The sequence below is a fragment of the Sarcophilus harrisii genome, chromosome 3 (assembly GCF_902635505.1).
Source record: "Sarcophilus harrisii chromosome 3, mSarHar1.11, whole genome shotgun sequence".
NCBI classification, from domain to species: Eukaryota; Metazoa; Chordata; class Mammalia; order Dasyuromorphia; family Dasyuridae; genus Sarcophilus; species Sarcophilus harrisii.
In genome coordinates, this window is record NC_045428.1 from 251,201,431 (window position 1) to 251,226,452 (window position 25,022).

At 32.9% G+C, this 25,022-nt stretch overlaps 1 protein-coding gene and 1 long non-coding RNA gene across 6 annotated transcripts in view; one reads left to right on the forward strand and one right to left on the reverse strand.

Moving 5' to 3' along the window:
- Positions 1 to 17,245, forward strand: part of LOC116422347 — a 31,162-nt gene extending 13,917 nt beyond the window's left edge. Inside the window, exons 2-3 of one of the 2 annotated variants that reach the window (XR_004232944.1) lie at positions 466 to 566; positions 17,032 to 17,112. This is a non-coding gene — a long non-coding RNA (uncharacterized LOC116422347). Of the gene's footprint in view, positions 1 to 465; positions 567 to 17,031 lie in introns of both variants that reach the window. The other variant, XR_004232943.1, reaches the window with a different exon arrangement.
- Positions 1 to 25,022, reverse strand: part of USP9X (ubiquitin specific peptidase 9 X-linked) — a 247,134-nt gene that overhangs the window by 26,745 nt on the left and 195,367 nt on the right. For 2 of the 4 annotated variants that reach the window (XM_031959411.1, XM_031959412.1), the window contains exons 30-33: positions 23,239 to 23,446; positions 17,006 to 17,226; positions 13,853 to 14,043; positions 10,142 to 10,315 (exon numbers count right to left, since the gene is read on the reverse strand). In XM_031959411.1, coding sequence (XP_031815271.1) covers positions 10,142 to 10,315; positions 13,853 to 14,043; positions 17,006 to 17,226; positions 23,239 to 23,446 — 794 coding nt within the window. Of the gene's footprint in view, positions 1 to 10,141; positions 10,316 to 13,852; positions 14,044 to 17,005; positions 17,227 to 23,223; positions 23,447 to 25,022 lie in introns of all 4 variants that reach the window. The other 2 variants (XM_031959409.1, XM_031959410.1) reach the window with 1 other exon arrangement.

Here is a 25,022-nt window from a genome sequence, read left to right on the forward strand (position 1 = left end):
AAGAGTTTTATAGCCCTTTAGCTCTAGTGCCAAACTGAACAGATGGACTAATTCACAACTCCACCAAAAGCTCATTAGTGTAATTTCTTTCCCTACCTCTCTCTTCCATCATTTGTCATTTCCAATAGGTTTTGTGAAGTGGTATCTAATCAGTGATTTATTTGATTTTATGAACATAGTTTTGATGGCTTCTTCTGAAAATTGCCTGTTTTATATCCCTTGACAATTTATCAATTAGGGAATTGCTCTGATTTTTATAAATTTGATTCCATTCCCTATATATTTGAGAGAAGAGGCTTTTGTCAAACTAAGTATAAATTTTTTTGATATTACTTCACTGTCTGTGGCACCTTTTATCAAAATGTAGTTTCCCTGATTCTGTTGTTCCATCATATCCAATTCTTAGTGACCACATTCTGGAGTTTTCTTAAAAGTACTGGAGTGATTTGCCATTTCCTTCTCCAGTTCCTTTTACAGATCAAGAACCAAAGTAAACCAGATTAAGCAACTTTTCCAGGATCACATAATAAGTGTTTGAAATCAAGATAAGTCTTTCTCATGCCAAGGTTAGTGTTTTATCCTCTATAAACCACCCAGTTGTCCTTAGTTTCTCTATTATCTTCTTTAACTAGTTCTACTTTTGGTCTCTTTGAGATCTTGATGGCTACTCCTGTCTATTTCAATAGAAGCAGGAGAAATCATCTCCTTATTTTAACTCTGTGTCCCATTTCAAATGTCCATCCTGTAAAAACATTTCTTGGATTTTGGTTTTTAATCCATTTTACTCTCATCAGATAAACTTACTCTATTCACACAGTTATGATTACTGTTTCCTTCCTCTAATTTTCCTGTTTTTATCCCTCTTTTCTCATAATTGTTTTGTTTCTAATCACTGTCTCCCTTATCTATCCTCCCCTTTTATTATCTTCCTTTCCTCTTTCTCTTATTCTCCTTCCTCTGGTATTTATTTCCCTAATCCCAAACTCTGGAGAAAGAAAAGGGGAGAAATAGAGATAAGGTAAAGGTAAATGTATGATTATGTCTGTGCATATATTTGGGGGGGGGAGAAGGGATGGAAAGCACCTCCATAGTGGCAGGGGCACACATTTCATGCATCTTTTATGCGAGACAATTCTACCCATTCTGCCCCTCCCTTCCTCTTTATTCCTTCACTTTCCCCCAGCCAGATCATCCTTATATAATTGACTGTGCCCTCAGTCTCAGTAGATTGCTTCTGATAGAAGTATTAGAAATGATAAAGTTCTTAGGAATTATATGTATTATCTTTCTATACAGGAATGTAAATAGTTAACTTTATTGAGTTATATGATTTTTCTGTCTACTTTTTTATATTTTTCTTGAGTATTGTGTTTGAATTTCAAAATTTCTATTTAGCTTTGGAATTTTGGAATTCTTTAAAGTCCTACATTTCATTAAATATGCATTTCCCCACCCCATGAAAGATTATATTCAGGTTTGTTGAATTACTCTTGGTTGTAATTATAGCTCCTTTGCCTTTTGAAATATCATATTACAAATCCTTTACTACTTTAATATAGAAACTAATAAATCTTGTAAAATACTGACTGTGGCACCATGATATTTTAATTGTTTCTTTTTGGATTCCTGCAATATCTTCTTGACATGGAGGCTCTGGAATTTGGGTATAATATTCCTGGGAGTTTTCATTCTGGGATCTCTTTTCAAAGATAGATTCTTCCAATTTCTAGCTTACCCTCTAGATCTTAACATATTGGGGGGTGGTTTTCCTTGCCAGTTTCTTGAAATAGAATGTGTAGACTCTTTTTAAAAATCTGGTTTTGAAAGAAAGGTCATTAAGTTTTAAGTGATCTCTTCTTGATCTATTTTTCAGTTCAGCGTTTTTCCACTGATGTGTCACACTCTCTTATATGAATTTTTATACTTCTTTTTCCATATAGCCCATTTTTGTTAGGAAATTCTCTTTTACCATTAGGCCAATTCTATTTTTCTAATGTGTTGATTTGTTTAGTGTTTTTCTGTGCTTCTTAAAATTAAGTTGTTAATTCTCTTTTCAAAATTTTCTTGCCATTTTCATTTCTTATGCCAATTTGTTCTTTATACTCATTTCTTTAACTGTTTTTGGTAAGATTTTTATTCATCTTAAACTTAAATTCAATTTTAAAAAATGTACACAGCAAAACATAGGAGAGGATTTAATATAAAACAATAAATTTCCATTTCAAAAAAAAAAAACTATATAATAAATTCTATACATTGTTTTTGAAGTTACTCAGATTTTTTTTGCTTCCTTCTAGATTTTCTTTTGTTCTGTTATACCCCATATCCCAACTATATCTATAAACATATACATGTATAAACATTCACCCATATACATATATGTAAAAACTGTAATATGTCTATTTCTGTTTGTCCTCTCTTTGGAGGCACAGGAGCATCTTTCCATACTGGACCAAGTCTTTCCATATTTTCCTAAATCAACCAGCTCCATTTCAAAATCCAACCATTTCCACTTAAAAAAAAACAAACTATATAATAAATTCTATACATTGTTTTTGAAGTTACTCAGGTTTTCTTTGCTTCTTTCTAGATTTTCTTTTGTTCTGTTATACCCCATATCCCAACTATATCTATAAACATATACATATATAAACTTTCACCCATATACATATATGTAAAAACTGTAATATGTCTATTTCTGTTTGTCCTCTCTTTGGAGGCAGAGGAGCATCTTTCCATATTGGACCAAGTCTTTTCATATTTTTCTAACTCAACCAGCTCTTCATTTCCTATACCACAGAAGTATACCAACAAGGATACATCTTATCTGAGATAATTTATGGAAGTTTCCCCCCAAATTTTTGCATTCATTCTGTTCTTGGCTATACTAGTTTTATTTATACAAGAAAACTTTACTTAAAACAAAACAAAACAAAAAACAGAAATTAGCCATTTCATACTTCAACAACTTTCTCATCTTATAAGGCCTGATACTGCTGAATATCATTCCTTTGCTTCTTTCTTTTTCACTAGTTTCTTTGAAAAACCTGACTTTTGTTCTTTCAAATAAACTTAATAATTTTTTCATCATATTGGCTTTATCTATCCCCGAACAATATTATCTCAATTACTGAAACCTGATTTTATTTGTATTAAAAAGTATTTTATGTTTATTTTCAAGTAATTCCTTTGTCTGTTTTGACAAATATATGCTTACTATTCTAAACTAGTTAATTTAAACGGTTTAAAATAATATTGACTACTATCAGTGACAAATAGTGTAATTTTCCTATTTTTCTCTTTAAGTAAATCTCTTAGTTTTAATTTTGGTCATGATTACTACACCCCTTTTTTACATAGTAAATTCTACTAATCATTATTTTTATTGCTTCTTGAAAACAATGTATTATTGAATTCAAAATTTTAATCTTCTGTTTGTTTTATGGATAAATTCATTCCAGTCATATTCTAAACTATATTTGTTGTGTATTTCCCTCCCTCCTGTTTTTCGTTACTATCTTTCTCACCTATTCTGTCTGTCCTTATTCCTCTAAATTACTTCTACCTGTTAGTTTGTCTTTCTATTCCTTAATAACCCTACCTCCCCCAATTCCTCCCTTATCAACCCACTTCCCCTAGTCCTTTTATTTCCTTCTGAAATTAGAAGACTTGGATGGCATTTCCTTTTTAACCCATTCCAGATGAGAGTAAGATTAAGGTACTATCCTGCCTACCCCTCTCCCACCCTGTTTCTTTTGTATTAATTCTTCCTTTCATGCCTCATTTATTTGAGATAATTACTTCTTTTTATCTCTCCATACTTAATTTTTGGGCAGCTCAGCCCAAGCCTTTCTTTCAACCCACCTATATAAGAGTCATAAGAGTACTTACTGATAACACCTTTAAATATAAGCAGTTAAAAAATTCAATCTGAGTCTCTTCTAATCAGTCTTTATCTTTTATTTTTCCTAGATCTTATACCTCTAATTTTCATTAAAAGTTGCTGTTTTTGTCACAAATACCTGAAAGTCTTTCAGAATGTTAAGTGTCCATCTCCCCTTCATCCTCCCATTCAAGGTTATACTTAACATTGCTAATTAAATTACCCTTACTCATAACCACAACTCTTTTGCTCTATGATATAAAGAATATTCCAAGACGTAGTGTCTTTCAGTGCCTTAGCTGCTAGTCCTTATTGTAGTTTCATAATATTTAAATTGTTTTCTTTTTCTTGTTTGCAGTATTTTTTCCTTAATCTGGAAGGATTTTTTTTTTCTATTTTTGCTTTACCTTCTTGTTACAGAATTTCAGTGCAATTTCCCCTGATCATTTCTTGCATTGAATCAAGATTATTATTTCTCTTTTGATCATACCTTTCAGGTAGGCCAACTATTTTTATATTGTTTCTCCTCAATCTGTTCTCTAGATCAGTTGTTTTTCTCATGTTTCACATTTGTCTATTTTTTTATTCTTTTAATTTCATTATTTATTAGGGTCTCATAACTTCCCATTGCCCAATTCTAGTTTTTCAAGGAATTATTTTCTTAAGTTTTTAACTCTATTTCCAATTGGTTGACTTATCTGCATAAATATTTTTAATTTTTCTGGATTGGTCTCTCCCCAGCTTTTCTTTTTCTTTGATCTCTCTTACTTGCTTTCTAAATCACTTGATGTTTCTTACTGAAAAGGAATGGCTTTTTTTTTTTTAAAGCTTTAATAGCTTTATTTTATAAGAACCTGAATCTTCTCTATCCACATAGTTAATTACTTACACTTGGGTTCTTTTCCCTTTGCCTACTCATTTTTATTTATTTTTTTAAATCAGCTATTAAAATAATCAAGTTCTAGCCTCAAAATGTGGAAGATAATGGCCCAAGTTTCAGATCCCTCTTACTAGTATTTTCTTAGTTCTGTCCCAGGGCCCAGCTTTGGGCACATTTCTCTACCCTCTGTGGCTGAAAATTACAGCTGCTTTTCTGCCCTGAAACTGAAACTATAGGAGAACTCTGTTCTCCTATAATATAAGTGCTTTTTTCTGTCTGTAATTGAGGCTCCTATTCCATTGTGGCTGAAAACAAGTTTCTCTCCACTTAGGAACTGTGACTCCAAATTGTGTGTGGACAAGAGAGCTGCCAGCAAAGGGTCCCCTATAGCCTCTTTCTGACTAGTTGTCCAACCCACTTAAAACTCTCTCTGGGCTGAGAGCTCTTGAAGCTGCTGCCACCTCCATTTGGCCTGCCGCTGATGCTTTGTGCACTCTGGGCTGGTGTCCACCCTGGTGTCATAGATTTTTCCTACTAATGTCCTAAGTGTCTTTAAATAGAGAAATTTCTTGTCCTGACCTTTATTGGCCCTGTTGCTTCCAAATTTATTGTGAAACATATGCTCTTAAAGTTGTTTGGAGGAGAATCTTGAGAGAGAGTTCAGTTGAATGGCTCTCTCCTCCATCACATTGACTCTGCTCTCAAGAAGATATATTAATAAGGAAACTAGATGGTATAACTATATGACTTTGTCTAGTAGGTGTTTAGAGCATGTGAGCAGTAGCGGAGAAAAGAGGTGATAGTGATTACCAAGATCTGGCAATTAAGAATTTGAGAGAATACTGGCTTCAAGTATCTCTCTTCTCCAAACCATCTACTGAAAGAAAAGGCATAGTTCTGACTATATTATTTGAACTCAAAGCCTTCTGTCACTTTGTGTTTAATAAAATACAAAATCCTTATTTTGATAAAATATAAACTATATTATATTGATACTATAGTACTAATAACACAGTTTAGTTCTAGTCTACTTTTCCAGCTTTTTGTCACACTGCTCATTTGAATATTGTACTTTTTAGCTAAATTAAATTACTAGCCATTTCCTGGTTCTAGTATATTTTTCTCCATAGTAAACCATATCTTTGTTTATGAAGAACTCTCGTTTGTTGAAATTCTTTTTTTTTTTCTTTCAAGAAACAGCTCAGGTAACTTCCAATAATTCTTTCCAAATATTCACAATCTCAGAGGTATGAGGCACATTACATTCCTAGTGATATCTGAATAAGAATCTATTACAATCTCTCTCCTTCCTATCAAATTCTCACACAGCCTTTACAATTCAAGAACACTAATGAGGGAACCTACTACTTCTCCCCTAAGTTCACAGGTGCCAGCTATACCTTTAAATCACTCTAAATATAAGAAAGTCATTCCTTTTTATTAGATTTAAATTTTTTTTCATATTTATTTAAATCTATCTGTGAAACAAAAATTGACTTTACTGCAGCATCCTGAATCCATGCTGAACAAATACAATATTCCACATGATAAATCACAAAAATCTAATTGGTGTTCTTTTATCTCTCTACTTTCTTTTCTTCAGGCTGAGCTAAAAATAATACACTCCAATTTCATTCTTTTTGATGAGATTTTAAAGTACATTTCCTAGAAGTAAAATGAATTTCTCAGTATCCAATCCTAAAATGAGCTTTTCTGAACTATGTACAGTATTCCGGGTGTTCTGAAAAGGCAAGAGTAAAATGGGAATATTATTTACCTTGTTCCTTAACACTTCATCTAATAATCCAGCATAAGAGTGCATTAAAACTCCTAACCGTCTGCCACACTGTGCTATTTTAGCAAGTCTATTAAAGTCTCCAGGTTGTGAGGATCATTTTCCTCAAAAATTTTGAAAGCATTTTTTCCTATATATCACATTCAAATTGATGATATGTATATATTGAAATACATATTTTGTCAATTATTATCAAAAGTATATACTGTTCTTTTGCTCACACATATATATAAGGATTTTTTTTTTTGTTTATTTGTTTACTCAATAAAATCTTTTCGAAAGGGAATTTGGGTTGATTGTAATTTTAAAAGTTAATAACTTCAAAAAATCACCATGAAAATACAATAATTGGGGAAGAAAGAAAAACTTAAATTAAGAAATACTGAGGAAGCTGTTAAAACTAAAACCTAAATGACAACTTAGTTTCAACATGCGACAAGTATTTTGATGACTCAATTAAACACAATGGTTAAAAAAAAGTAATTTTTGATTTTATATATCCCTAAAATACACAAGATGGTATTCAATTATGAAAGCTAATTTGTTTACTGTTCTGTGGTCATACTGTAGCAATGCTACAGCTTTCCCTGGCTAGGCAAAATCTATTTTCTTCACTTTCAATGTAGAAAGAAAAAATGAGACTATAGAAAGTTATATTAATCTGCAGATCTGTTTTGTAGAAAACAAACCCGAAACAATATATAAAAAGGAGAGAAAACTCACAAAAACCAGTATTCTATTTCACATGTCTACATGAAATGAAAATAAAAAGTACTAAATAAATGGTTACATTAGGTTACATTGACCTGAAAAAGTCAAATTCAGTTTCTCTTATATTTCTTTCAGTTACCCATGAACACTATTCAATAAAAAAACTGTGTTGTAAACTTTTCTGATTTTGGTCATTAAAAAATAAATTTTAATATGACATAAAATAACTGTTTCTTCTATAAATGTTGGAAATTTTTTAAAAAATTGTTTCAAACAGCTACCAAGCATTTATAAATCCCTACTATGGGCCAGCCACTGCTCTAGGTATTAGAGATTATGGTGAGAAAGTGAAACAAAAAGCTGTTGTCTGCAAAGAGCTTAAATTATATTTGGAAGAGAATATACACGTATGTAAGTTTATGCAAAATAAATAGAAGATAATTTAAGAAGGAATTAATAGCCCAATTATAGCAGTTGGGCAGGGAAAGAGTCTTAAAGTTGAGTTTTTCTCATAATAATAATAATGCCAAAGAATTAAGCATAAAATAGGTTTTGTTATATAAACTGGGTAATAGTCATCAATAATGAGTTACTTAACAGAGGCCTTGCTGAACTTTTTTTTTTTTTTGAGGGTGGGAAGGGGGAGTTCACAATTCAATTTTTGAGGTGGTGGTTCACAGTTCAATTTAGAGAAAAGACTAAGAGGGTTTTTTTTGAAAGTGTTCCAGGGAAGGAGCAGCTAGGTGGTGACTTGAAGTCAGGAAGACCTGAGTTCAAATGTAGGTCTCAGACTTAGTTTTGTGATCTTGGGCAAGTCACTTAACCCCAATTTGCATTAGCAAAAAAAAAAAAAAAAAAAAAAAAAAAAAAAAAAAAAAAAAAAAAAAAAAAAAAAAAAAAAAAAAAAAAAAAAAAAGTTCCAGGAAACAAAATAGATTATAATCTAAAATTTATCATACTGCACAGCTCAGCACGCAATACTCTGAAATACCAATATGCTTTACTTTTTTCTTTTTTATGTATACAAAAACTCAATTTTGAGATTAGAATAAAAATTAAAATGTTATATTAAAAAAAAAATTAAAGAAGATCAATTCCAACTAAAAACAATTATAGAAGATCAGTTGAAAACTGAGTCCTTGATTAATGATGGACATGATTATGACAAGACATACATTTTAATATAGATGAGAACTTTACTAAAAAACTGTTGTATAGAAACACTGCTCTGGTATAAAAACAATAAAACTTCTTAATGTTATATATATTTACTCTTCAAACTAAGAGACTGAAGGACTATTTACAGAAGTAAAGGAAAAGGTTATTATTTAAATACAGGCTTCACCAACACAATAAAAATAATTCTACTGAAATTCATTTACAGATTTTGTGCCACACAAATCACACATTAGGTTACTTTAGATAACTAGAGACAATAAGGGGATCTAAAAATGATCAGATTTCAAACTTTATTACAAAGTTTGGTACTGTTTAAAAAACAGATCAAAACACACTACAAGCTTCAAAATAGAAAACAGTTACCCACTGTTTGATAAATCCCAGAATATAACCATTTGAAGGAAAAGTCTACCTATTCAGAACAGAATAACAGAACAGCTGGGAAAATTCAAAAGTAAATTTGTAGAAAATTCGTTTTCATCATTTTCTCACAATTTAAAAGTTTCTGCTGGATATGTGACTCAAATGACATCAAAAACCAAAAAAGGATAAAGGGTGATACCCCTGACTGAAAAGATAAGTAGGCAAAGAACTATTAAGTTAAAAATATATATATATTCTACTGTTTAGAAAAATATAAATTAAAAACAGCTCTGAAGTTTTACTTCATAATCACCAAAGATGATGAAACATAGAAATAGTGTTAGAGGGGAAATGGGATGTTATGCAGCTAGTAAAGCTAGTAATTAGTGAAACCATTTGAGGAAATATTCAAAAGTTAGTAAAATTTGCACATCCTGTAATCTAACTGAAGGGTATATACCCCACACAAATAAAGGACAGAGAGAAAGCATCCAAATGTAACACCATATTCATTGCAGTATTCTTTATCGTTGCAAAATAAAAATAAAATAAAAAAAAATCCTGATAAAGTGGTTTAAATGGGGAATAGATTAAAAAAATGAAATATTACTGAATCTTATAAAACAACAAACATGTAGGAATTTAGACACACATGGCAAAACTTGTAGAGTGAAGCAAATGGAACAGAACAGGTACAACTATAACATAAATGACAATAGTCAATCAAGTCAGAAATATCAAGATTATGCAAAAGTCAAGTTTTTGTTCTACAGAACTGAAAGTGAAGCACATTTTCTTTCAACAGAAAAGTTGTGTATGATGAATATGGAATGTTTATATGTTGTAAGACATAATGATTATGTTAGCTAGTTTTATTTAACTATCATGGGAGGGGCTATTTGGAAAGGGATAGATATATTAAAACAATAAAGATCGATAAAACATTTTATAATATTATATAAGGAAAATGATAATGGTAGATAAATTAGGGTTTTCTTTTTTTTTTTTTTGGGGGGGGGGGAGGATAAAGGGACCTTAGATATCATCTAGTCCAACTCATTTATTTTACAGATGACTCAACAGGCTAATCAAACTGATTTGCCCATGTACACAAATTTACAGGAAGCATCATCAAAGGGAGTCAGTATAGTGTTTTTCCTCACATTATACCATGTTTTCTCAGGTTAAAGAAATGGGTACACAAAAGTATTATTCATACTCACAAACACCTGGTCTCTATGAAGAAGATATTAAATTATGCTGCATTTGTTGGTATGTAATTATGGGAAGTTTTATTTGGAATAGTTAAAAAAATCAGTACTAGACTTACCTATGTGGACAACCTTGGCAAATCTTCTGATCAGCAAAGGAACCTCCTAAGACTTTACTTAGCATAGCAGGATGTCCCAATGCTTTCAAAGCTTCATCTAAACTATCCACCAAAGAATTAAAAAATTCTAATGCATCATGTTGCTCACGTAGGTTAACAGGTTCACCCCATAGCCTAATTTTAAACAAAATAAAAAGAAAGCATTACTTTGACACAATGTAACACAGGAAAAGTTAACATAATAAGGACTACTTACTTGTAAAAGATGTGTATCAATGTTACCTAAGGTTAAGTGGGAAACACTACCCTGTTATTAATAATTAGTACATACATTCTTCACAAGATATAATAATAAAGACTTTACTCCCAATGCAGAAAGAGATGAGTAAAAACAGGTGCCTCACATATTAAGCTGAAAAATTATTTACAAAACCAAAATGGAGCTATCATAAGGGAAAGAGGATACAATAAAGAATATCCTGATAAAGAAAGCTAATGCTTTATAAATACATACCAATTACAAATAAATTTGAATTTTACTTATAACCTAATGTTGACACAATCCTGTTATGTGTAAATAAAACATTTCCTCCAAACTCAAGGAACTCATAAAATAAGGTGTTGCTCTGTGGGACAACAAATGAGTCTACTAAACTCCAAGGATGTTCCTGTCTTTATTTACAAAGTAATTAGATGAAAGTATAGATATATCTTATTTTACCAACAGGAATCCTCCTTCAAATCTGCATATTAAAAAGGATAATATTCACAATTTTCCAGTACAGTTCATCATAAAAGTCATGGGGAAAACCTTTGTAAAGACACTATTTATGAAAAGAAGGACCTAATTTGTTCTTTCTTTTGGGGAGAAAGAGGAGGAATGAACATCCACTTGCATATATATCTAGCAGATAAGGCACCTACGTGGTTAAAAAGTATTAGAATTCAAAAGAGAAATTAGGACTGTTTATCTCTAGATTTGGGAATTATCTGAAGAGAGATCAATGAAATTATGAGATTTGATCAAATCAAGAGAAAATATAGAGTGAAAAGAGGGCCCAAATAAAAGGTTTAGAATATACTCATGATAGGAAAGAGTATAGTGTCACAAAATACAAGAACAAATTATCCAAAAGAAAAGGGCAGTCAACATCAAAGACTAGAGAAGGGCAAGAACTAAAATATAGGCTTCTAAGCTTTGGCAAATAAATTCTTGGTAATCTTAAAGAGAGGTTTAGTGATGGAGTTATGAGAAGGAATAGGATGACAGCTTGAATGAGGGATGATAAATGAAAGCTATCTAGGCAGGTCTGTGGAATACAAAGAGGCAGCAGACAGGAAGAAGCTAAAAATTAGAGAAATGGGGAAAGAATGAAAGGAGTTAGTGAGAGGGAAGAGCAAATGGAGATATGAGGAGGAAAGGAAAAGCAAAGGGAAAGGGAATATACATGAGGAAAAGGAGAGACAAGAAACATAGAAAGTTAAGAGAGAGGCTCAAACTGGTAAGCTTCTGTAGAGATGGATACAAGAGAACAAATAAAGGAAATGGTCTTGTTAAAGGAGGAAAGATATGTCTTTGTCAGAGAAGGGGAGATATTAAACAAGTTTTGAGGAAAGGAATAAAGAGGAAGCTCACAATGGATGACAGTGGAAAGAGTAATGAATGTGGAGTAAAAGGATCTGGTTTTGAATCTTGCTTTGGCCACTTACTACTAAGGGAGATCTTGGGCAAGTCACTTCACTTCTCTGGGCCTCAGTTTCCTCATCTGCAAAATAAGAGTATTTGACTAGATGGCCTCTAACGTGTCTTTAAGTCCTAAATCTAGAAGCAGTTATTCTATCTATTTTCTGAGTAAAATAGGAGGCCAAGTCTTTTGCTGAAAGCACATGAAGGGGGTTGGTGTATTTATGTGTGTGGATAAGTATCCTTGAAGGAAAAAAAGAGACCTGAAACAGCTGCCACAGGGAATCTGATGATTAATTATGGAGAGATGAAGGGACTGTTACGTAGAAGTGAGGATCAGCTGAGATAAGATATATTTTAGTGCACCTATCTGTAACAGGTATTTGACTTCCTCCAAGGAGTTTTGGGAGTACATCTGTTACAGTGCAGAAGGTAAATGGGGGAGGTGACCCAGACTTAGGGTTGGAAAGGCATTAAAAGGACCAGAAACGGGTGCTGGGGTTTTGAAAGTTAGACTTTTTAAAGAGTAAAAGCTGAAATGGTTAACTAGAGGACCAAATCTTTGAAGTAAAAAAAGGGAGACCAGAACACAGGTGAGACAGAAATACAAGAAGGATATAAAGGGATAGGTCATGATGAAGACAACGAACAGATGCAGGTGAAGAGAGGGAAAGGGAGATTGGGATGATGGACAAAACGTAAAAGAATTTGAGAGTTCTGGTTAATGGAGATAAAAACCACTTACTTATGGGAAATGGTGAGATTAAGGGTAGATCTATTCTTATGTATGACTCATGTGGAGTAAAAATGCAGGTTATGTGAACTGAGGTTAATAAAGTGGAAAGGCTAGGATGTTGGAGGGAACAATCAACACAGACAATGCAGTCCCTAAATATGAGGTTAAGAGTTTAAGATGGAGAATAGAACTATAAGCCAGGTGCCACATTCCTCCAATAAAATTTATGACAGCAATTAGAAAATAAGAATATATATGTTTATATTCCAAATTAAAAGTGCTGTAAGAGTTCAGAGAAAGGAAGTCACCATTAGCTTTAAGTAATACTTAATAAGGACTTCAAGCGACAATGAGATGTAGGGATTGAGGAAGGCAAAGTGAAAGTAGCATTATCAAAGTCATGTTAAAAGTATGAATGAGCAAAGTAAATGCTTAGTGATACAAACTACTACCTAAGCGGAAGTAAGTGTACTTGGGAGAAAAATAGAAATGAAAGCTAAATAGATGAGAGTTTGTTAGAAGATGGGGAAAACTAGTATCTATCTTTAAATTCCCAAGTGAGAACTACTCTATTTTTTTTTTTTTTTTTTGACCACCTATATTCTAGTTCCCTAAAAGGCAGTAAAGGGACATGGGCAGAGAACTGGACATGAAGATCAAATGGTATAGAGAACATTTGGATGAGGAAACTTCATCTAATGCAGACTGATACTTTCTTTGTAACAGAGTTTCACCCAATTTGTGTCAGAGGGAGGATTTGAACCTGAAGCTATTATGACTCACTGACATCACTGTTAATTAAAAGCAGATAAAAATTAGTAATGACCAGATGCAAGTAAGATGTCTATGGGTTTTTTAATTCTAAAAACAAATATAAAGTGATGATATATCTTTCATAACTTGAGAGACAGAAGTCTCTTTTAACACCTTATGATTACTGTTTTCATAATTTCAAGACTAATTCTGCCTAAAAATGAGATTAATTTTAAGGATAATCTAATATGCCTCAAGTAACAGACAACCTTATTTCTAAAACTAAGGTCCTAAATATTACATATAGAAGCTCATGACTGAATATGAGGATTGCAAAATTGTGACATTATTATCAGTTTTTGCTATGTATCTATTATATACATCTCTAAGAGAACACAAAAATTTGTCAGGTGAAAAGTGGTTGTAAATGGAAAAAGTTTAAGAAGCCCTGATATATAACAAATTCTTTAAAACGCAGTAAGTACTTTTATAACCCTTAATTATTAAGTACTTTAATTTTTAACTAGTTCTAACTTACCTAAATTGTTTCCAAAATCCTCTTGGTACGTAATACTGCAATCTAGAAGCTGCTAAATGACCAAAAATGACCTGAAGATGTCTTAAAACACCAATATTGTATTCTTTTCTGTCTTCAGTTTTATTCAAAGCTGGTTTGTCTTCATATTGATGAGGATATCCAAATACATCATCTCGAGGATCAACATTACTCTTAAAAAAAGAAGTCAAGCACATTAAAAATAAATGTAAAAATGATATAAGTGGTATCTCAAAAATGTTTCAATTAGTTTAGGGAGAAACATATTCACTAATCACATTTTACATTTTTATTATAATCCTTACTTTTTTTTAAATTAAATTTTATTTTTTATTATAGCTTTTTATATACAAAACATATGCATAGGTAATTTTTCAACATCGATCCTTGCAAAATCTTCTGTTCCAACTTTTCCCCTTCTTCCCCCCACCTCCATCCCTAGATGGCAGGTAGTCCCATACATGTTAAATATGTTAAAGTATATGTTAAATACAATATATGTATACATATTTATATAGTTATCTTGTTGTACAGGAAAGATCAGATTTAGAAAGAAGGTAAAAATAACCTGAGAAGAAAAAAAGCAAAAATGCAAGCAAACATTAACAGAAAGAGTGGAAATGTTAGGTTGTGGTCCATACTCATTTCCCAGTGTTCTTTCTCTGGGTGTAGGTGGTTCTGTTCATTACAGATCAATTGGAACTGATTTGTTCCTTACTTTTGAAGCATTTTAAAAGATCAAGTCAGGATATGTAATATTTTTGTGAAATAAGCAGCTTCATTTTTAGAGAGATGTCATTGAAGGTCACTTATAGCATTAGAAGACTAATCTTTCCTTTATGGGATTAAGCCAGAAGAGATCTTCAGCTACTTTGTTAAAATAATCAATGATTCACATATTTTAATTTAACATTTAACAAGAATGATAGCTGACATCAATCTATATGTTTTATTTAATCTATCTAGGGCTATTGTTATTTCATTTTTACTGCTAAGGAAACAAAAACTGATCAAAAGCCTTATGTAATTTTTAAACCTCAAGTCAAGATTAAAATACAAATGCCTCCTGAGTTGAAAGTGTTCTTTCCATGCTGCTTTTCTTACATCAATGTGTATCTTAATTGAACAAAACTTTGAATAAAGCATTATATCCATGATAAATCCTAAAATAGAATACTTGTTTTTCTAGAAAGTGCCTAATCTCATCCTATTTATGAAAATACTTCATAATACATTCTAAATATGAAGATAAGGATACAATATATAAAACATACACATTTTCCTTACAATCTTCCTACCTTAATGACTATATAAAGAGTCGTCAATATAGTGGAGAGATTGTTAATTAAAAAGTAGAACCAAATTTGTGAGACTAGTATAGGCTTGAATATTGACAGCACTTAAATTCAGTGATTATGTTATAGAGAGATTGATGAAACAAAATAAGCAGTAAAGGGTTAATATTCCCTCTTCTTCCAAAAGAAAATCACAGGGGGGAAAAAGGCAGTCAGATACAATGGACATAAATCTAATTCCTAGTTCTGACACTGAAGAGTTGTTTGATGCAGTAAGAAATTATGAGTATGAGAAAGAGAAACAAGAAAAATAATCTGTATTAATTGGTATAAAGTAAAATAAACAAAACCAAAAGAAAAGTGGGGGGAAAAAAGGCAATATAAATGAAAACTACTTCACTAAAAGGAAATAAAATATTGAGTCATTGAAAAAAAAAAAAAACAGTAAATAGTATGGGAGGACAGATAATGAAATAATTCTTTTCTCTTGGAAGAAAACGAATGATTAAGGCAGAAGAAATTTCATTTTGGAAGAAAAGGACAGAATTTTTATAAACAACCAAAATGAAAAAACAAAAACAAAAACAAACAGCATCAATAAAATTGATGGTGATAACAATGGGGAAAGTACTTTCCAGCTATAAATCATGTGACCCTCTCTTTCACTCTCTCTTCTGTTCCTAAAAGGAATTCTTATATAGTTCTAGTCTGAACTGAGAATGCTTGGTAGAAAAATTGTATTTTGACTACAAGCCCTCCTATTTAAGACCCTGATATTATTCTTGCCAAGACACAGAGACATAGCCTCTTTATTCAAAGAATAAAGCTAAATTATGGCTCGTAAGGACAATCTATCTATGAGGACAAACAGTGCACACATAGGCATAAACTAATGAAGTGGATAATAAAAACAAGAATAAAAAAATTTAAAAGAAAATCTTTTAACTGTTTTCTACATCATACTATTTAAATTCTTAACTGTTTTCTACATCATACTATTTAAATTCTTAAGTATGAAGTCTATATAGTAAGTCCACTCTGTTTAACACATTAATTTCTAACACTTACTGTTACTTTCTTGTCTCTGACATATACTGGCTGTGTGACTCTAGAAACATCACTTTCTCAATGCTCTAGGCAACTCTCTTAAGATTCTAAGTTAAAGAATTTGTTATCCTGTGCTGGAAGGACAGTTTCCTTCTATGGGAATTCTCCCACCAACAAAACCACAGGTGCTATTCCTCATCCTATTTCTGTTAACATTAAATCATGTACAACTAACAACAAAGGTAGTTACTGTTAAAGCAAGTCAAAAGCTCATGAAGCGTGATAAAAATATCAATAACATTTTAGTCTGTACTACCTAATGTATCTGTATGCCATGAGTATTGGATTCTGTATCAATTCAACCACAAATCATATACCAAAATGAATTCAATTCAACATGAATTCTATTAAGTAGTTCTTACACATGAGGCTTTGTGGAAAGGGCCAGGAACACGGAATTTTAAAAAAATACTTCTGCAGGTCTGAAGCACAGTGGAGAACATGCTGGAACTGAAGTCTGGAGACCAATGTTCAAATTCAATTTCAGACTTACTAGCTATGCAACTCTGGGCAAATCACTTTAACCTTTGTCTGCCTCAGTTTCCTGAAATGTAAATGTGGATAATACCACCTATTTTCCAGGTGTGTTGTGTGTTGAAATTAGATAATACTTGTAAAGAGCCTTGCAAACCTTAAAGTACCATATAAATGAGAAATAGTATCATTGTTAGCATTAGTATTGTATAAATATATACTCATGAACACAAATATAAAATGATAAAATAAAATTTACCTCATTGTCTTGCTTCTCATCTCCAGACATATCATCATCTACATCACTGCCAGTGCCCTCTATTGCAAGAATACCATTCCTGATGGCAGGAATCATGTACAGCTGCTGGATCACTGAATTCATATAACAAGTAGCACCAGCATTTTTCAGACCCACAAATCCCTTTGGTGGACGAGGTCCAACAGGTGGCAGATATTCCCATTCTGTAAGTGCCTCACAAGCTGAGAATGATTAAAAAAAGTTGTCACAAAATGACCAGAGTTCTATTATTATTAGGACATTTTAACACGTTAAACTGAGAGAAGCTATCATATCACCTCATATTTGTAAAACGTTTTATAGTTTTCAATGTATTTTCATAAATGTTTTCATTTGATCTTTATAAGAACCCTAAGAGAATACATATTTTCTCATATTTATAGATCACCTCTGCATTTGACTTTCCCTAAATGGCTTCTTCAAGGTTACAGGACTACTTATAAGTTCTCCTGACATTTTTATGCATCATCTAACTGAGTGCAGGCCTGCCTGTAACATCTAATGGTCAATACTGCATGTATTTGCTACATACAGTTGAAGGTTTGTGCCCTCATCTATGACCTGCATCTACTAACTGCCTTGGAATAATGATTTTAGGGGGTGCTATAAACCCTATATGGCTTCATCATATTATAATAGCAAGGCCATCACAGAATCACAAATCTCAGAAACCATTCTATTTCAATAATGTATGAACATAAATTCCATCTACAGATATTCTAAGGGCAAATACATGTAATCTACTCTGAGCTCATATAACCATATTCCCAGTAAATAAAAAACACAAATACACACAACTTCCTGGAATCGGGCCAGGAAATCTTTGTCTCACTGACAATTTCACCTCTGAAAATGTACAAAAAGCTGAGGGTTTAAAAGAGATAATTTAGTTTTAATTTAATTAGTAAAGACGAACAGAGTTCTGATATTGAAACAATAGAATCCATCCAAGAAAGGCATTGTATCATTTTAAGTCAAAGATAGGGAATGGTAGGCAATAAGAAATGTATTCTAAACTCTAGAAAAGTAGATGTTTTTAAAGTTCAGAGAAATGAGATATCCTCAAAGTGATGAGATGGATGGTCTCAAAAACGATATTTTGACAACTCTAGACCAAAATGCCTTCAAAGAATCTTCTCTGATGAGTTCAGATTAAAAAAAAAAAAAAACATACAAAAGATGGCAGGGAAATTAAAAAAAAAAAAAAAAACAACAACTAAAAAATACAAAACAAAACCCAATAAAAACAGTTCCTCCCACAGAAAGAAGAATTAAAAAAAAAAGAAAGAAAGAAAGAAAAAGTTTACATCTAGAAGAATAAAAGTAATGGTTCAAAACCCAGAAGCGGCATGCCATAATAAATTATTTATATAATATATATTATAATTATTTATATAATATATAAGTTATTTACATTCAGAGCCAGGAAGAAGTGGGCTCAAGTTATACCTCTAACAAATATTAACTATGTGACTCTCTGGCAAAGCACTTCAGTCAGGGGTCCTCAAACTATGGTCCGCGGGCTAAATGTAGCAGCTGAGGACGTTTATCCCCCTCACCCAGGGTTATGAAGTTTCTTTATTTAAAGGCCCACAAAACAAAGTTTTTTGTTTTTACTATAGTCTGGCCCTCCAACAGTCTGAAGGACAGTGAACTGGCCCCCTATTTAAAAAGTTTGAGGACCCCTGATTAAGTCTTCAACTGAAACTCTTTTAAAGAGACAGAAATGCAAACAAAAAGAAACCATGTAAATTCCCATTATTGTTAATATCATCAAAGAAGCTCAACCGACACAGGGTTTTCTAAGGGCTAATGTTGAAGAATTGTCCATGTATGCTTTAAAAAATAAAAAGCTTTAATTAAAAAAATAACTATATATATATATATATTAACTCAAACTGCTTGTGCTTCATTTTTGAGTTATCAGAGCTAACCACAATTCATCTAGGTTGTCCACAATCAATACAGAACATTGTAGGACTATTATTATTATTATTATTCATTGCCTATGAAACCTAAAATTGAATTAATTTTTGGTAGTTACTACTGACTCACTGAACTTGGAAATGAATCCTCAAATCTTTTTTTCCCTTCACTGTAGGTTGATTAATTGTATCTCACTTATCCCATTTTCTTACAGCTGTTAGGTTGTTACTTTTGTTTGTTTTGTGGTATTTTCTTAAAATTTGAGCGCCACACTTGACTTTTATATATTGGACTATGATTTACTAGCTTTTAGAGTTCATATGAATAAATGTGTGTTTCATTTTGTTTTTTAAACCAAAACAGCCTGGCATATTCTCTTGTCAAATGCTACACAAAGAAAGGCAAAAACAGTCTCTACTCTCATAGAGCTTACATTAAATGGAGAAACAACATGTAAATAAATGGGTATATTCAAGATATATATAGAGATATATACAATACAAGACATATACAGCATTGACAAAAGGCAACCTTAGTTGCTTAAAGTAGCTGCTAGGGAGATAAAGGTCACCTACAGAAAGCTATCATTTAAGCTGAATTTTGAATGAAGTCATGAATTCCAAGAGGCAAAAAAGGGAATTCTGGTGGCGAATGATGATGGAGGAAAGCCAAAGAAGCTGCTCCAGCCCTCCCAGTTTCCCTTGAAAACCACAAGAAACAAAGTCTCTGAACAGAGTCATGGAATGAAACCCTTCTCCAGCATAAGACAGCTTGGAAAAACTTCAAAAAAGGTCAGCGTCAATGGGATGAAAAGGGTGCTCAGCCCAGCTCAGACAGACTGGAAAAACTGATAAGGTCTTAATCACAATCAATCAGCAACTATGACCCTCAGTACTGACTCAGCAGCAAATCAGTGGGGCAGTTTCCAGGACAAAGCAGGCAAAGCTGCTCCCCTGCAAACACAAGGGGACACTGTGCTCAAAGCCAAGGCTCAGAGCTACAAAGGAAGGCTGGAACAGCTACCCCTATACCTCAGGAGCAGAACAAGACCTTAAAAGTAAAGAAGCAGAAGGGAGGAGGCAAGATCCTGTGCACAAGGAATGGATAGTGCAAAGTACATAGGGAACATAGTGTGAGGAACAAGTAGGCCAGAATATCTGCAGAACTCATGAATAAGAGTAAAGTTTAAGACTGGAAAGGTGGGAAAGGGCTAGATACCCAGAGAATTTTAAATGATTTAAAAGAGTTCATATTTGATCTTAAAAGTAATAAAAGGTCAATGGAATTTTACTGAGCTGGGGAAGACAAATTCAACCTGAGGCTTTGGAAAAATCACACTGGGGGATGAATTAAAATGGTGAAAGACTTAATCTAAGTTTACTAAGAATATTGTGGGAGTGGGAGAGAAGGTGATGAAAAATATTCTGAAAGTAAAAATAAGAATCTGCAACTGAGTTGAGAGTGACATGGAGTCTGTGAACCTAGATGGCCTGTAGGACACTGAAGAAGGGGGGGGAAGGAAAAAGAGAAGGGAGTAATAATAATAATAATAGCTAGCATGTCTCTTTCCCATTTTGGGATAGACAGTGTGCCAAGTACTTTATAATTACTATTTCATTTGATCCTCACAACAATCCAGGGAATTAGATCCTATCCTATTTTACAGAAGGGGAAACAGATATATAAAAGTGACCTGTCACACAAATACTAAGGATTAGAGGCCAGATTTCATTGAACTCAGATCTTGCTGACTCCAGGGCCAGCGCACTACCTATTACATCATCAAACTGCCAGGAATAACATTATTTTGGACATACTGAATTCGAAAGACTCAATAGGTAGCTGGTGATGCAGGACTGGATTTCAGAGAAATCAACATAAAGATCTGGGAATGATCTGCAAGAAGATAAATTGATACTAGAGGAGTTAATGTGGTCACCAAGAAAGAAAATATAAAAAGAAAAAAAACCCAGGACAGATACATGGGAGATACTCATAGTTGATTAAGAATAACATAAATGAAGAACCAGGAAAGGAGATTGAAAAGATAGAACCAAACAGTATACAACATAGAAGGAGCACTGGAGAATATCCAGGCAAAGAAAAGTCATTACTGGTGTCACAAGTTGCAGAGAAGTAAAGAAGGATATGAAGTGACAAAAGTCCACTGGATCAGAATACATTAGTACCAATAATAACTTTTAGAGATAACTATTGAATTCAGTAATGAGACTGGACAGAAAGCTGAGAAAATAGTGAGAAGACAGAAGGAGGAGACACTACTTTTAAGGTGTTCAGTTGAGAAGGAAAGGGAGGAGAAAAGAAAAATGACAGCTAGTGTAGATGACAGAGTTCAGAGGATTTATATTAAGGGTGAGGAAGAACTGGTGATATTGGAAAGCAAAAGGGAAGAAACTAGTTGATAAAGAGAGATAAAGAGATTATTCTGGGGTCTGATTAGCATAGAGGCTGGGCTCAAGAGACTGGTCTTTGCAAGGACTACATCTTGATTAGAGACCTGAAGTGAAGAAAGAAATGAAAATTTAAGGGATGTGAGATGAGAAGAAAAAAGAGCTTTCAGGGAATGATTTTGTTTCCAGGGGCCATAATTTCACTTATACTACTGGTTCCTTTCAAGTAATGTTCTTTCAGTTGAGGAAGAAAGCTAGGGGTAGAGTGGAAGGATGGAGGAGAAATGAGAAGTTCTGGACAGCTGTTGTAGTAAATGGGATAGAAAATCCATTAAGGAGTAGAAAAAAGGCGGTTCTAGTTGAAAACATGAATCTGGAGTGGATCCAGTCAACATGGTCAGTGACTTCTTATACAGCTCCATCTACATGCTAGTGAATGGAAATAAAGTAGAAAAATTAAAGGAGTCATTCAGGTTTGAGATTTGGGAAGGAATAATAAAAAATTACACAAAAGAATAAAGGATTGGAAAACAGTGGAGAACAGAGTTTGCAGAGAGGCAGTAAGGTGGCTCAGTGGATAAAAAATTGGATTGAGGAAGAACTTTAGTTCAAATCCAGTGTAAGGTACTAGCTCTGTAACCTGGGGCAAGTACCTTAAAGTTTGTTTGCCTTAATCCACTGGAAAAGGAAATGGCAAGACACTCCAGTATCTTGCCAAGAAAAATCCCACGGACAGCATTGATGTGGTATTTTGTCCAGAGGAGTCATAAAAGTTAGACATGACTGAACAACAAGACTTTGTAGAATCAAATATCAAGAAAATGAAGATGAGAAGGAAGGCATGGGTAGCAAGAATAAGTGTCATGACCTGGGAAAATATTGAAGATTTGAAAGATCTGAAGTGATGATGAGGACAAAAAAAACAGGACAGAGCATAGTAAAACACTGTAACAGATGGAATCACAAAAGATTCTGATCAGATAAGGAAATTTCAAAGTTGACGTACATGAAAATGTAGCATTTCTTTGTGATAGCAACATTAAAAGGTATGACTATGGGAAGGGGAGGCAGAGTAGATAGAGATTCTGAGAAATAAGTGCAGTAAAAAACTGAAAAGAGTAATCTATTTGAGGGAATGTTAAAATGTATGCTGGTATATTGAGGGCTGGGAGACCATGAGGAAGGAATAATTTCAGAGGGAAGAAGTAAAAATGAACCAATATCAAAATTATTAAAATTTTGACTCAATATAAAAAAAAAAACTCTGGAGCTAGTAAAATGTAACAAGATGATTGTTTTATGAGATGACTAAACCTGGTTACAAAGAGAATGGATGCTTATCTATTAGGGATACTCTATAAGAAATTCCTTAAACAACCAATAGGACTAGATGATAGCTAAACCTCTAACACTGTCTTAATCTGAATTGTAGAAACTAGAAGTTGGATGAAAGAGGCTTGAAGAGAAGAAGCCTCAGAATATTTCCTATATTCATGTGACGAAAAGTAAATAAGCTTTAATGTTTTGAATTTAAGACACATTTTGTCTAGTCAGATTTCATTTTGGCTTATTTAAGATTACTGGCCATATTCCAAATAGATGAAATGTTATTAGTGTCATTATGATTACTGCTATTTAAACTACCAATTATCTGTAACATGAAAACGTAAGCATTTAATATTAAAAATTTGATAACTTTGAGTAAAATTTTCTGTTTCAAAGTTCTTAGCATAATGGTAGTAATTATGCATATTTACTACAAATTCTGCTAACAAGGAAATAAAAAAGAAACTATTGTGAAAACATCAATAAAGTAACCAATGATTTAAAGATATTACGTACTAGTTATTGCTGTACCTATATAATACATCTCTGTCAATGTGTCCACTATCTGTTTGAGATTTCTCACAGAACCAACAGCTAATGCTACAAGCAACTCAAAACCAGCATTGATGGTAGCTGGTGAACTGCAGACTGGTATGGCCTGCTCAGCTGGCAGTTCTCCATTTCTCATATATTGTAAGTAAACATTAGATGCAGGAAAGATGAAATCATCAATCAATTCCTGAAAAGTTAAAAAAAAGAAATATATTAATAAGTGAAGTCAAAGAAACTAAAAAATGTTTTAAAAAGAATTTTTTTTTTAAAGATTTAAAGATTATGTATCACTTAGGACATCATCATAGCAACTAACATTTACTTTAAAGTTGTCAAAATATTGTGAGGAAATGAGTGCTACGATTATTACTATCATTTTACAAGTGAAGAAATTTAAGTTCAGGGACTTACCTTTGATCATAAGGAAAGTATCTGTAAGAATAAGGATTTGAACCTTGTTCTTCAGGTTCCAAGTCTAGCAGTTTATATACCAATTCAAATACAATTTTTGTTCTATTTCAAAGCACTGATAATTGCTTTTTATTTTTACATGGATGGATTTTATAGACATTACTATATCAAATGCTTCTAAATTAATTTCATTTTTAAAAATATCAAACTTCAAAAGTTAATTTCCCTTCATTTTCTAGATCTTAAATAAGATAAAATGCTAATATCATATAGTGGAAAGTTAAGTATATAAATTTATATGTACAAAACCTCCCAAATAAGCAGGGCATCTCTGCTTCAAATAATAAATCAACAAGCAATTAAGTACCCATTTGTCAGGCAATGTGTTTGTTAGCCAACATAAAAGTGACATTGTCCATGCCCTAAGAAATTACCACTTACTGTTATAAGCTAGTATGTTCACAGATAGTAAATAAAAACATAATTTTAAAATATAGCTAATGTGAAGGGAATTAAGAATGGAGGAAATCAGGAAAGATTTCCTAAAGGAGGTGGCATTTGGAGTAAGGTTTAAAGGAAGTTGTTAAAAAGTTGTCCCCAAGAGGCAAAATCGAGGAGGAAAAGCATTACAGACATTCCAGCCTGTGTAAACAAGGGTGGGAAGAAGGTGGGGGAGGGAGGAAGGAGGAAGAGAAGAAGGGGACAGATGTGGGGAGAATACCAAGCTGCCAGTTGGGCAAGATCACAGAGGAGAATAGAAAGAAGAATAAAGGTATATATAACAAAACTAGGAAAAAACTGGGGGATAGGGAGTTGAGAGAGGTCAGGTTATAAAGGAATTCAAATGCCAAAACAAAAATAACTAAATTTGATCATAGAGTTGATGGTGCAGGGCAGCATCATATACAGAACTGTGCATTAGGACTGTACATCTAAAAGCTGTAGAGTGGAAAGATTGGAGAAGAGTTGATATTTACAGTAGGGACATCAAGAGGTGATAAGGGCCTACATTAGGCTAGTGGCCATGTAAGTAAAGAGAATGGTTCATATGGGAGATGGAAGTGATAAGACTTGGCAAACAATTACATATGGGGGGTGAAGGGGTGAGGAAAAGTTAAAAGTTCGAGATAATTCCATGGCTTGTTACCTGAGTGATCAGGATGGGAGTGACTTTGACCAAAAGCAGGAGGTTCATAGGAGGTAATGTTTGGGGAAGAAGTGATAAGTTCTACTTGAATTAACCATGCATATGCAGTATGAGATGTATCCAATAGGTAGTTGGTGATGTGCAGACTCAAGAGACAAGCAAGAGGAACTCAAATAAGAGACACCAGAGACTGCTATGTAGATCA